Genomic DNA, 13,547 nt, shown 5'->3' on the forward strand with positions numbered 1-13,547 from the left:
GAGGAGTGGTTTAGTAACTGTGTGATCCTAAGCAAGTTATTTAACCCCTTGGTAACTCAATTTTCCCATCTATAAAATGGAGATGATAATATTACCAATTTCATGGATTGAAAGAATTATATGAGTTAATACAGGCAAAATATTCAGAACAATATATCACATATACTAAGTGCTAATTGATGTTAACTATCATCATTACCATCATCATCATCATCATTCCACTATCCACTAACAAGGGCTTTTGTGTACTCTGTTAAGAATCAGTGGACATACAGAATCTTAAACTCTAGATTGGGTTGTAGAATCATTGCTTTTGAAAAAGGTGCAGAAGTATTTCCAACTTAGTGAAGAAATTGATTGATTGATTTTGGATGAATTTTAAACATCGACAGTCACCATTAGTTAGACTGCTGCCTTTATTGAAGCCAAGCAAAGGGAAGCGAAAAGCTGTCTTTTCATGCTTCAACCTTCATTTGGACTCCTAGGATAAAATTTGCTCAACAAGTTTAAAGTAAAATTAAGAATAGCGTCTGCTAAGGAATAAAGTTCAGTTGCCTCAAACATTTCTAAGAGTGCAGAATGATATAAATAAGTAAAATTAAAATAGCGGCAGATTTCTTCCAGTGTCCTCAGATCTAGTCTGTTTATTTTTAATAGAAAGGATAATAATATAACACATTGTCATTGACACCTGCAGTGATATGTACAGCTTCGCACCTCCCAGTACCTAGTCTCTCTCGTTTACTGCCTCAGTTTCCCTTGTTTGAAAGCCTTAGAACCTCTGGCCATGCAGGCAGTTAGGATAATTTTGCAAAAATTCAGTGAATTTCATCCTTAATTATTAAGGAAAGTCTGATTTTTGAAATTGAGTAATTTTTACCTTTTTAGCCTAATTACAACATTAAGTTCTAAAAGTTGGTAGAAATACTAGTTTTCATCTTCAATACCAGCCAGATTTAAACTAATGAAAATAATGTTGATGTTTATTTACAAGGCATGGGACAGTTTTCCACAGTTTCAGAGATGTTCATTATAAGATTCAGATTATGGAATAAAATGTGTGAAAACCTAAGTGTATGTAAGATTCCTTAAATTCTGATTTTTATTCATAGTTTTGATCTTGCTTAAAATAAAGCCTCTCCTGTTCACTCAGGGTACTTTTTTTTTATAATTTGAAAAGTTATATTTGAATATATGTATTTGATTCAGTTTTAGCTATTGAGAACTCTTGTAGCAGCATTTTCTTTTTTGTTTAGTATGTCTGGACCTAATAGCTCCTCAGAATGGTCCATTGAAGGTCGTCGATTGGTACCCCTGATGCCCCGGCTGGTTCCCCAAACTGCCTTCACTGTAACAGCTAATGCTGTTGCCAATGCAGCTGTTCAGCACAATGCATCTCTTCCAGTGCCTGCAGAAACAGGAAGCAAGGAAGGTGAGTAAAGAAATATTTCAGTGTGTAAGGATGACTTCTCTTGGATTCTTCCAAGAAAAGTTATCTTATTTTTCTTCTGTTTTTGTCCCAGTATTCAAACTCTGTGAAACGTAGTGAATAACTCTTGTTCTGAGACTAGAAACTGCCAAGTTTTTAGTCTTAGCCAAAATTAAATATCCCTTTGTTCAAAGTGTGAATTACATTAATCACAAAATTGCAGAAAGCCTTGGAATGAATTTTTTAATAGGAACCTGTCTTGTTAGAAGTGGATAAAAGGCCTTGGAAAATTAATAAGGCAATAGAAGTCATTTATGATAGCTGCCGGAGAAAGATGCTGAACTGATACTTTAGAAAATAAAGTTCTGTTCTTGTCTTCTGGAATCAATGGTATATGCTGTTTCTCTGTTCCAGTCAATGTGTTTAATCTGTTAGGGGTTGCATGGCTGATGGAGAAGGCTTTCTTATTGTTATTTAATCTAGTCATTGACACATGCTTTAAAATTCCTTGGAGTCTCCTGAGGTAACCAAGAGTAATATTAAATTTGAGAGTGCATGTTTCAGTTGACTTCAGTAGCTTAGTTTGGTGTTATATGAAAATGACCCTGAAAATAATGCAGTTGTCAGATTACTTTGGGGAATTATCTTTTTTTGAGTATCTATGGATTGTGGAACAGAATGAGACATTCCTTTCATTCATGCCAGACTCTTTTACACATAAGGAAGCTATATTTAGGGAGAGACAGTTATCAGTGTGCAAACTTGGCCTTCATTGAATTCCTGTTTTCTTTGTTGCAGGAGAGATACCTTTCTTCTCTGCCCTCTTTTATCTTTTCTGTTTACCACCTCTCTGATTCAGTGGAAAGAATATAGAATTTTTGATAGTTCTAATCTAGGTTTGAGTCCTCATTTGTCATTTCCTTGCTTTGTGACCTCCACCCAGTCTTTTAGCTTCTGTGAGCCTTGGGTTCCTCATCCTTAAAATGAGGATGTGGCGTTGTGAGATTAGTGATAAATATATGGGAAGAATTTAGCATAATCCTTGGTAATCATTCCTGCTTGTTGCTGTTATTCAAGCAGTTAAAATACTGTGTTGTCATTACCTTAGCTATTATTGCACTGTTTAGATGGCAAGTGACTAGTGAGTTGTTTATAAGAGAAACTTACCTTGGTTCTCTCTAGGGGCTAAGTTGGAAATTTCTGTGGTTAGGGAAAACTGATCCATCACTCCATCATTGATACTGCTATTAGTATTAGAAAAGAATATAAGTATATGCTTTTTGTCTAACTCCTGCTATGAATAAATAATAATTTTCATTTTTCTCAGTTTTGAACTTGGTTTCTTTGTAACTGTGCTCTTCTCTATTGTCATTGCCACCTGTAGACAGCTGCTAAAATACTTGGGGAAAATCTAGTTAAGTGATGATTTTCAGAAATGGTTATTAATTTTTTTAACCTGTGGACCTAATTCCTAGAATTGGCTGCTAACTTCTGGTTATATGAAAATGTTAAAATTGGCCTGCAGTAAAAAAAATTATCTTTGTGTATGTGTGGACCGTTTTGGTGAAAGTTAACAGCGAACTTTTTTATCGTTCCTTCAGTAGTGGTTTGCTATTCCTACACAAGTACCACGTCAACCCCAACCTCTACCCCTGTTCCAAGTGGCAGCATAGCAACGGTTAAGTCTCCAAGACCTGCCAGTCCTGCCTCCAATGTAGTTGTCTTGCCAAGTGGAAGTACTGTTTATGTCAAAAGTAAGTGATATTCTCAGTGTTATCAGGGCCATCTTGGCTAAAAGCTGCAGCATAGGCTCTGATTAGATCTGCCTTCCTGATTAATTCATTGGCCCACTGGCTATTAGCAGTGGTTAGTTTTTGAACATTGTAAAGAATTCCTTTCTTTACATGTGACTAGGTATATATTGCTTTTTAATCATTTCCGGGGGTTGACTAATTATCCTTTTTTTGTTTTCTGTGGGGAATCTGCCTTAAACAGTGCTATCCTCTTAAGTATTCACTTGTTCTGATTTTCATAGAATACAAATGTGAATAGAAACTAAGGGAATGTGCTTATATCATTTATTTAGTGTTTATTCCTGTAATAGTAGTCTTTGTAGTGTTTTTAAAAATTATGCAACATATCATCTAATTGTTAAATTTCAGTGAAGCATTCTAGAGCATCTTTCTTTCACATTTCTAGTTGACTGTAATTTTTGAGGTTTATTTGCAGTTGTTAACCCTTTGATTCTACCCTGTGAAGCACTTTGATGTCCAGTTCATTTTTTGCTTTCAATGTCTGTTATGTCAGTATTGATTTGCTTTTAGTGTTAACTCGAGATCATTACTATTTGACTTTCATTTTTCTCAATGTAGTTATAAACTTAATTTCTTTGTAACTTTTAGAGGTGGACTTTGCTGTTTTAGACGGAAATAATTTTAGGTCATTGTCAGTCTTGGTTAGAATCTAAAACTTGAAGGAATAAGGAGTTATGTTTTATCACCAATTACATGAGTCATGCTGTGTGCTTTTGTAAATGTCTGCTTTATAAAGGTTTCCTATGTATATTGCAAAATTTTGTTTTTCATTTGATTTTTTTCTTAAGTACAAGACAATTGAGGCTTTAGTACATAAAGAAAAATTTTAAACTTTGGGAGTATTATACCTGATTTCTGTGAATTTAGCCAAAATGGTCTTTTAAAATAACTATAGAGGTCTACTTTTTAATTGTTTTTTAAATGTTGAAAGTGAATCCCAAACATGAAGAAAGTATTTCACATAATATATAGCTTGAAGTAACTGAAAGTTTATTGCTTTATTCTCAGAAATCACACAGGTAACATTAGTTTGAGATATAATCATTCATTCTCCTGACTTCATATGTGCAAGGCACTGTACCAGGGAAACAAACCAATAAGACTGAGGTGTTGCCCTTTGAGAGCCCCTTAATAACAGGAGATGTGCAGACTGCCTGCCACATTGCCATGGGATAAGTGATACCGAAAAGAATGTATGAAGTGCTTTCCAAGTTCAGAGGAGACATGGATTAGCTTTGCTTGGAGTAAGGGAAGGCTTCACTGAGGAAATAGCTTACAGGATGATGACTGCTGGATAATGAAGAGGTCGTTGATGATATGTGGTGTTCCCCAAAGAACAAGAGTACATAGAGATTCCACATGGATAGAGTATGTGATAAATTGGCTTTGGGGAATGGTGAGCATGTCAATTTACAAGGATTATAGGGTGGGTGGAATAGGGTATTGTGTTCTTAGAAAGATATGGGACCTTGAATGAGACAGTAATGATTTTTGTGCCTTATCTTGTAGGGAGGTAAAACTAAAAGATTTGAGGCAGGGCACTGGCATGATTAGATGTGAGATTTTTATAACTTGTAGTAGCTTGAAAGGTAGAATGGAAGTGGAGAAATTAGAAGCATGTACAACTTTTAGGAGGTTGTCGCTGACATGCAGGCAGGAGATAAGGAGGTCTGACATGGCTGTAGGGTTAAAGAAAGTCGGGAAGGTGTTCAGAGATAGCTCCCCTAAGAGAGGATTGATAGAACTATCTGATTGGGCGTGAGGCAGAGGGAGAGACCAAGGATGACTGATGACACGATGATTTTAAAATGAAGTATAAAATACAAGGTTAGATAGCTATAAAATTTAACAATGTTATTATTGCCTTATAGGTGTTAGCTGTTCAGATGAAGATGAAAAACCCAGAAAACGAAGGCGAACAAACTCTTCTAGCTCCTCCCCTGTTGTCCTTAAGGAAGTTCCAAAGGCTGTCGTTCCGGTCTCAAAGACGATCACTGTGCCTGTGAGTGGCAGTCCTAAGATGAGCAACATCATGCAGAGCATTGCCAACTCCTTACCACCCCACATGTCTCCTGTGAAAATAACCTTCACCAAACCATCAACACAGACAACAAACTCAACAACACAGAAGGTATGTGGTAGAGGGAATCTCTGTCTGCCAGGCGCTGTTTTAATCTCTTTCAGTCAATGTGATCCAGATTTAACAAACATGCACTGAGTGCTTACTATGTGCTTGGCATTATGGTGGGAATGTTCACATCTCTTTCTTAAATTCTACATATAAAGCTTTGGGTTAGATATTATTATTTTACTTTTTGTATATGTTTTTGTAGATGAGGCTCAGAGATGCCACATGACTTGCCTGATATGACATAGCTAGCAGATCTTCTAAGACTTCCATTTATTTCACTTTTATGGTTCTATTTGGAAAAAAATTAAAATATAGAGGATTCTTTCAGCCTCTATTTGGATAACTTTACCTTTAGGAACTCAGTATTTATGTTTCCAGAGTAATGAAGTTGTCAGACAGAGTTAGGTGTTTCACAGAAGAAAGGAAGGATATGATTAAGTGGATAATTGTTATCTTTTTAATTCTTGAAAGCTATCATTAATTCATTTCTAAACTCTTCTCTCAGTATGTTCATGTCATCAGTATTTGGTCAATTTTGTTATTAGAACCCTCTACTTCCGACACTAATCTGGAAACTGATGGTACCCTAGGCTTGTTACACACTGCTGTGTCTAAGATCTCCCTTCACTGTCATTCTGATCTTCCCCTTTCTTGGTTTATTTACAAATTTCCTGAAGTATATCCTCCAGTAGCTTCTTGGTATATGGGTGGGGTGGAAAGTAGAGTTGTTAAGACCTTTTGTGTGTGTGTGTGCGCGTGCACAAGTGCATGCGTGTGCGTATACTCAGGTTGTGTCCGACTCTTCACAACCCTGTGGAATGTAGCCCTCCAGGCCCCTCTGTCCATGTGGTTGTCCAGGCAAGCATACTGGAGTGGGTTGCTATTGGAACCCACTGGAGTGGGTTTCTCCTCCAGAGGATCTTCCTAACCCAGGGATCAAACCCATGTCTCCCACATCTCCTGCATTGCAGGTGGATTCTTTACCACTGCACCACCTGGGAAGTCTTTGAGACCCTACATGGTAGACTGAAAATTTCTTTATTCTACCCTCCTACTGTCTTGATGTCAATTTAGCAAGGTAGGTATTCTAGGTGGGAGGTCATTTTCCTTGAGAATTTTAAAGATGCTACTTCACTGGCTGTTGGCTTACAGTATTGCTTTTGAGAAGTCCAGTAATGCCATTATAATCCCAGACCCTCATTTTCTCTTGGAAAGCTCTTAGTAACTGTCAGAGTTCTGAAACTTCAAGGTAATTTTCCGTGGTTGTGGGTCTTTATTTTATCCATTGAGTTGTAGACTCAAGTGGCCCCTGGTATTCTAGTCACTCCTATCCTTCAATTCTGGAAAATTTCTTGAATTATTTCTTTGATTCTTCTCTTTTTTTGGATCACCTCTTATTCTGGATATTGAATGCCTAGATTGATCCTGTAATTTCAATCTTTCTCATCCCCAGTTTCCATTTGTTTGCTTTTTCTACTGTAGTAAAGTAGTTAAAAGCCTGGATTTTAGAAGTAGACTTCCTGAATTTTGAATCCCATTTTTTTCTACTTACTAGCTATGTGACTTTGGGAAAACTAAGTTTACTGTTGTAAAATAGAATAATATATCTATTTTATAGGGCTTTAGGGTGTAAATAAATGAGATAATAAATGTAAATGAGTAGGATAGAGCCTGGCACATAGTAAATGCTCTGTAAGTATTATTTTCATAATTTTTAAACTGTATCCTTCATTACTTGTCTGGAATTTTTCATTTTGGTTTTTTTGTTTAAAATTTCTAATAACTTTCTTGCTCTCTGAAAGTTCTTCTTCTTTTTTTTTTTTAATAGTATCTTGCTCTTTCATGGTCACTATGTTCTTTTCTAATGGTACGATGATTAAAAAAATTTTTTTTCTTTCATATTTTCTCTCTTGTAAATTTCTTTTACTTATTTGTTTTGATCTCTGTCTTTAAGTTTCCTTAAATGTTGGCCACATCTATATATGCAAGTGGGCACTAAAAAGCTGATGAAAGCTTTGTGAGTTGGATGGGACGTAACTGGCTGGTGACTTTCATTGTGGGTTGACTTAGCTGGGCTGTTCTGTTGATAAACACTCAGTACCACTTTACCTCCACCAGTTGTCATTCTCATTAAGACTTTTTCATGGACTGGACAGATTCTTTAGAGAAGAATCTTCTAGCCTTCACTTATAGTAGTAAGCCTATCTGCTAATATTTTGGAAACGAAGGGAGGGAGAGGGCTGGATAGTCTAATCATTCAGTACATAGACTTTACTAAACCCCTCTGTTTTTACCATAGCACGCACTCTCCTCAGCCTTGTATCATCAAATTCCCTTGGATTCAATCTCTCCCTCAAGAGAATAAGTTTTTAGTCTTCCTTTAGGATAAGGGAGGATAGCTGGGGATCTTAATGCTGCTTGAACAGGTTTTCAACTGATTTCCATTTTTTTAATCCCTCTGTTATCCCCACTTCAGAAGCATCTGGTACTCTCAAGTTCCTGAGTCTTTCTGGGATTCTCTGAAAGCTGTCTTATTTTTTGTTTCTCTGCTTGCTGGTCTTAGATGTTCAGTTTTTTGAGTATGCTTGATTGGTTATTACTTCTCTGTTTTCCACTTTTCAAAAACTTGGTAGCTGTTGTCTCCTTTCTATTTTAACCTTTTGGTTTTATGTGCTTCTTCTGAAAAATCCCTTCGTACTGTTTTAGAGGGATTTGGGGGAATGAGTAGAGGTAAATTCTTGTTTTCAATAGTTTGTCTTTCCTACTTTTAAATCTTCAGATACATGATAACTTTCATTTAAAGAAGCTCCTTGAGTTTCTTGGAAAGATGTCATTATATAATATGCAAAAATTTTAATTTTCTTGATAAACTAGAAATGATAATGAGTTGATCTGTGGAATATAATTCTGTCTTCAGTCTTAGGCTGAGGCATCGTAGTTTAGTATTAAAAATCAGGTAAGGATTTTTTGTAGTTAAAGAGGCCTGGGTTAGAACCCCAGCTCTTCCAGTATGACCTGAGATAACTTAGCCTTTCTAAATCTATTTATCCATCTGTGAGATGAGGATAATACCTATTTTGTAAGGTTATTGTGAGGAATAAATGAAACTGGATATTTTATTTTATTTGGCTGCATAGAGTCTTAGTTGTGGCATGTGGGAACTAGTTCCCTAACCAGGGATCGAACCCAGCCCCCCTGTATCAGGAACACAGAGTCTTAGCCACTGGACCACCAGGGAATTCCCGAGACTGGGTATTTTGAAGTACACAAAATGTGTGTACTCAAAAAATGTTAGGTCCCTTCCCTTGCTGGTGTTTTAATGGAAAGCATTGTTACCTAACATTAACTTTCTAATCTTTTTTGGTAGACTTATATAAAAATATTTTACTGGAAGAGATAAACCTATAAGTCAAGTCAGTGAACTTAAAAAAAAATTTATTTATACTATTGGGAATGAACTGTTCCAAATAATGAATTTATTTCACTAAGCCTCCCCCTTAATATATAGAAATTGACTATTTTTGCTGACTTCTTAAATGTTACACTGAACATAATTTTTGTATTTGATGGCTCCAGGGTAATCTTTCTGAATATCAATTTTTATATATTTTAATTATTGTTTTCTGGGCTAGCTGTATATTAGGTGTCTTTAGTCTGCTATACTCCAAGAATATTTAAATCTACTTCTGTAAATTTTTACTACCTTCTTTGCTGGATCCATTTTATCAGTAATTCTCTTCTCGTCTCCCTCTTCTCTTCTGCTCTTTTGATATTTGAGAAATAATGTAGCAAAGTTATAGCTAAAAGAGCACCCACCTCTAGTCTATGTCCTTTTATTTCTTTATTCTGTCTTATTATACTTCTATTCATTATACTTATAACTAGTTGACATTATGTTCCTTATTTGTTCATTTTCTGTTTCTCCCATACAGTATAAGTTACTGAAGGTAGAGACTTGGTCTTATTCATTACTATTTCCTAGTGTTTAGAACAGTGCCTGACATGCAGTAGGTGTTAACTAATATTTGTTGAGTGAATAAGTATATATGGTTCTAGTAGTCGCTCTCAATCTCTCTTGAGCCTCAGTTTCCTTTAAAAACAAAGATAATAATAGTGCTTACTACTTAATTAATTGAGATGATTCATGGAAAGTACTTAACATAGTACATATGATGAATACTCAGTAAATGTCACCTGACATTTAAATTAACTTTTCAGTCTTCTTAGTAAACGTATATAAAAATTCTTACAATAGATGGGGGCTCACCTTTAAGTGAAATGGGTGAACTTTTTAATTTTAATTTTTTCTTTTCTTCTGAATTGTCAATTGAAAATGGATAGTTGGGGTTGTCAGACTTGTAATGCTCATAAGAGGACATATTTATCTCCAAAGTCATGCATGAGTCATCCCATAATATTCCAGACTTAGAACCGTAGATTTGTCCTACTGTGTTGAATAAATATGTAAAACAAATTAAATTGGCTTTCCTAGTGGTCAGTGGTAAAGAATCCACCTGCCAGTGCAGGAGACATGGGTTCAATTCCGGCTCCCAGAAGATCCCTCATGCCATTTAGCAACTAAGCCTGTGTACTGCAACTACTAAACCTGTGCTCTAGAGCCTGGGAGCCATAACTACTGAGTCCACGTGCCACACCTGCTGAAGCCTGCCTGCCCTGGAGCCTGTGTTCCACGAGAGAAGCCATTGCAATGAGAAGCCCATGCACTGCAAAAGAGTAGCCCCCACTTGCCATACCTTGAGAAAGCCTGCCCAGCAATGAAGACCCAGCATAGCCAAAAAAAACAAAATTAAGACTTATTCATTCCACAAATATTTACTAAGTATCTATTTTATTTTAGGTGCAAAACTATACTCTTTTACTTCATGTGTATTCAGTGCCATTAATTTTGTTATTTCTTGGAGAAGCTGAATGTGGGTAGGACTAATAGATACACTGGATTTTTGGTATGTTTTTTGTTTTCCTTTGCTGGATAATTGGATTTTTTTGAAATCTCTGTAAAGCTGTTACCATTATTCTATTCACCTTGGATTTCTCACAAATTCTATGGAAGTCAACTTAGGAATTACTTTACATTACATATAATTATTTATGAATCTGTGGACTTGATTCAGATTCAAATAGGTCATGTATTTTCAGGGTAGATAAATTTCCACCTGTGTTAATGTGGGGCCTTCATTTTAAGTATAACATTGGTACAGCACTTATATAAACAAAGCAACAGAATATAGCTTTATGCTTTCACATGCTTGATTGATATTTTTCATTTTATCCTTAGGGTGCAAGTCCCAGCACTCTTAAGGAGTTTTTGTGAGTGCTAGAAGGTCAGTAATTTGAATTATGGCCTGAATAAACACTGTTTGGTTTTCTTGGTTTCAGAATCCCTTTGTTTTCCTTATTGTAACACGTAACTGAAGTACAAGTAAATTTTCTTCAAGGTGGATCTCTAATTTTGGATAACCCCTTTTCAAATCAGAGATTAGCTTGCAGACTGAAATCTCAAAATATATTTTATCATTTACACCTATAATCTAAAACATGCTTTCAAAGATTCTATATTTATTTTGCTGAAATGTTATTGTCTTAATATTAGAAGTCTACATGTATACTCTAGTTCTAAAATTAAAAATATTTGACCCAAGTGTGAATGCTTCCCTTTCCCTACCCATGACAGATATTGCCTGTTAAGTGTGGCATACTTTCCTGCCAAGCCTTGGCGAATCTTCATCTGTGCCGCAGAGTCCCTCTAAAAACTATGCTCTAGGAAGGTACTGCTATTAGTTCAGAATTGGCAAATATAAAACCTACCATTGCTATTACTACTATTAATTGGCTTGGCTAGTTGGTAGTAACTGTGAGTTCTTTGGATTCTCAGTGGTATCAGAATTTGGGAAAAAGATATATAAAATTTTTTAATGAAACAAAAGTAGAGTACATTAAAATAAATTTCCACATTAATTTGATATATTAAAAAATCAATTTCCAGGTTGATTTGATCTATAACAGCTTTACTGATATCCTTCTAACATTTATTAAGTAGTAGTAATAAGATACTACTAAGTACCATTTGTAAACTGCCAAATATTGACCACCTGCTATGTGCCTAGCACTATGTTAAATGCTTCACATCATTATCTCACTTAACCCTTATAATGGTTTGTAAGGTAAGTATTATTATCCCTATTTTATAGATGAATATTGGAACATAGAGATTTTCACATATCCGGGGCCCTACCATTTGTTAGTAGCGGAGATTCTCTACTCAGAGTTCTCAGGTTCATTTGACTCTTAACTTCGGGTCTTTTTACCATCTTGGTCTACTTCTCAGTTTATATGATGGCTAATGGTTGTGTTTGTAATAGTGCTATGTAGATGTTTGCTGATTGAGTCTATATAGAAGTATGCTGGTCAACTCTATAGAGGTTTTTGCTGGTCAAGACTTATATGTCTCTCTTGACTCCTCAAATAATCAACAAACTTCTTAAAGTAATGGACACTACTTAGAATTCTCTAACACTGGAATATAAAACAATAATGATATGACGTCAAAGCTTCTTTGAGATGTCAGTACTGAGTACAGACATCAGTAAGTTTGACTGACTGATTTAATTTCAGAGATTCTTTAGGACTGATATAAAAATTTTTAAAAAGAATTTCTCCCTTAAATTCTTTGGGTTTTTCAAAACAATTTTCTGTCCTAGGTAGGTAAAAAGTAATTCTGGTTAAAGAGGAAAAATTCACTCAGTATTGTTTGGGGTATCACTAAACTACCATTATACTTGCCCAGAATAAAGCTGATACTACAGATTTATAAGTGGTTTTGTGTTCTCAACTGTAAAATGGGGATAATAATAGTAATCTCTGTGGTAAGATTGTTAGGAGATTTCAATAAACCAGTGTGTATTAGCTCTAGGAGCTAATCTTGATTCTCTTCTTTTCCTCAACTCTGCCATTTCCATACATCAGCAAGTCCTGTTCACTCTGTGTCTTAAAATAGTCTGAATCTGATCACTTCTCTTTGACTAACACCCTAGTCCGAGCAGCCTCTACCGTTTCTTGCCTAGTCTACTGCAGTGACTTCTTTACTAGTCTTACTGCTTCCACTCTTACCTCTCATCACCTAGCAACTAAAATGACATTTTAAACTATAAATCAGGTTTTGTTGTTTCTTTACTTAAAATCTTCCCGTGGCTTCCCATTATACTTAGTATAAAATTTAGATTCTTTACTCTGGTTTGCAAATTTGATCTGGCCTCTGCTTACTTTCGTAACCCTTCCTTGCCCTGTATGCTGTTGCTGCACTGGCTCTCTTTTCTGTTTTTAAATACATCAGACTAATTCCTACCTCTGATCTTTTGCGCCGTCCTGTTCCCTCTTTCTGAAATGCTTTCTCCTCTGTCACCTACATTTTTCAGGTCCTAGTGGTTAACCTTGAAGTCTCTATCCTGCCTCTTTTTTCCTCCATTTTCTGTGTCTGTGAGCAAATCCAGTTGGTTTTACCTTTAAATATATTCAAAATTTGTTCACTTTTCATCAGTTCTACTACAGACATTTTGGTCACCATCTTCTCTGCTTGGTTTTCAGGAGCCTCCTAATTTGTCTCCCTGTTTCTCCTGTCTCTGCCTGGCTGTACTTTTCACCTAGCAAATTGAGTAATGCTTTTTAAAAAGTGCTTTACTTTTTAGAACAGATTTGGATTTACAGGAAAATTGAAAAAACAGTACAGAGAGTTCTCATATACTCTGCATGCAGTTTCCGCTGTTCTTAACATTTTGTGTTAATATGGTACGTTTCCTCCAATTAATAAACCAGTATTGATGCATTAATATTAATAAAGTTCATGGTTTATTCAGATTTCTTTAGTTTTTACCTATTGTCTTTAGGTAAACATTACATTACATTTTCTTGTCATGCCTTCTTAGACTCCTCTTGGTTGTGAAAGTTTTTCATACTTTCCTTGTGTTTGAGGACCTTGACAGTTTTGAGCACTAGTCAGATATTTTGTAGTATGCCACACTTCTTCAATTTATTTCATGTTTTTCTTATGATTAGATTATAGTTATGGGTTTTTAGAAGGAAGACCACAGAAATAAAATGCCATTTTCATCAAATCATATCAAGGGTATACATATCAACATGATCTTACATCATCTAG

At 35.5% G+C, this 13,547-nt stretch overlaps 1 protein-coding gene across 4 annotated transcripts in view; it reads left to right on the forward strand.

Annotated features, from left to right (window-relative positions):
• Positions 1 to 13,547, forward strand: part of EMSY (EMSY transcriptional repressor, BRCA2 interacting) — a 79,438-nt gene that overhangs the window by 10,737 nt on the left and 55,154 nt on the right. For 3 of the 4 annotated variants that reach the window (XM_068988430.1, XM_068988431.1, XM_068988432.1), the window contains 3 exons: positions 1,257 to 1,432; positions 3,031 to 3,183; positions 5,115 to 5,374. In XM_068988430.1, the coding sequence (XP_068844531.1) occupies positions 1,257 to 1,432; positions 3,031 to 3,183; positions 5,115 to 5,374 (589 nt within the window). The remainder of the gene's footprint in view (positions 1 to 1,256; positions 1,433 to 3,030; positions 3,184 to 5,114; positions 5,375 to 13,547) is intronic. The other variant, XM_068988433.1, reaches the window with a different exon arrangement.

The sequence above is a fragment of the Capricornis sumatraensis genome, chromosome 16, assembly GCF_032405125.1.
Source record: "Capricornis sumatraensis isolate serow.1 chromosome 16, serow.2, whole genome shotgun sequence".
NCBI lineage: Eukaryota > Metazoa > Chordata > Mammalia > Artiodactyla > Bovidae > Capricornis > Capricornis sumatraensis.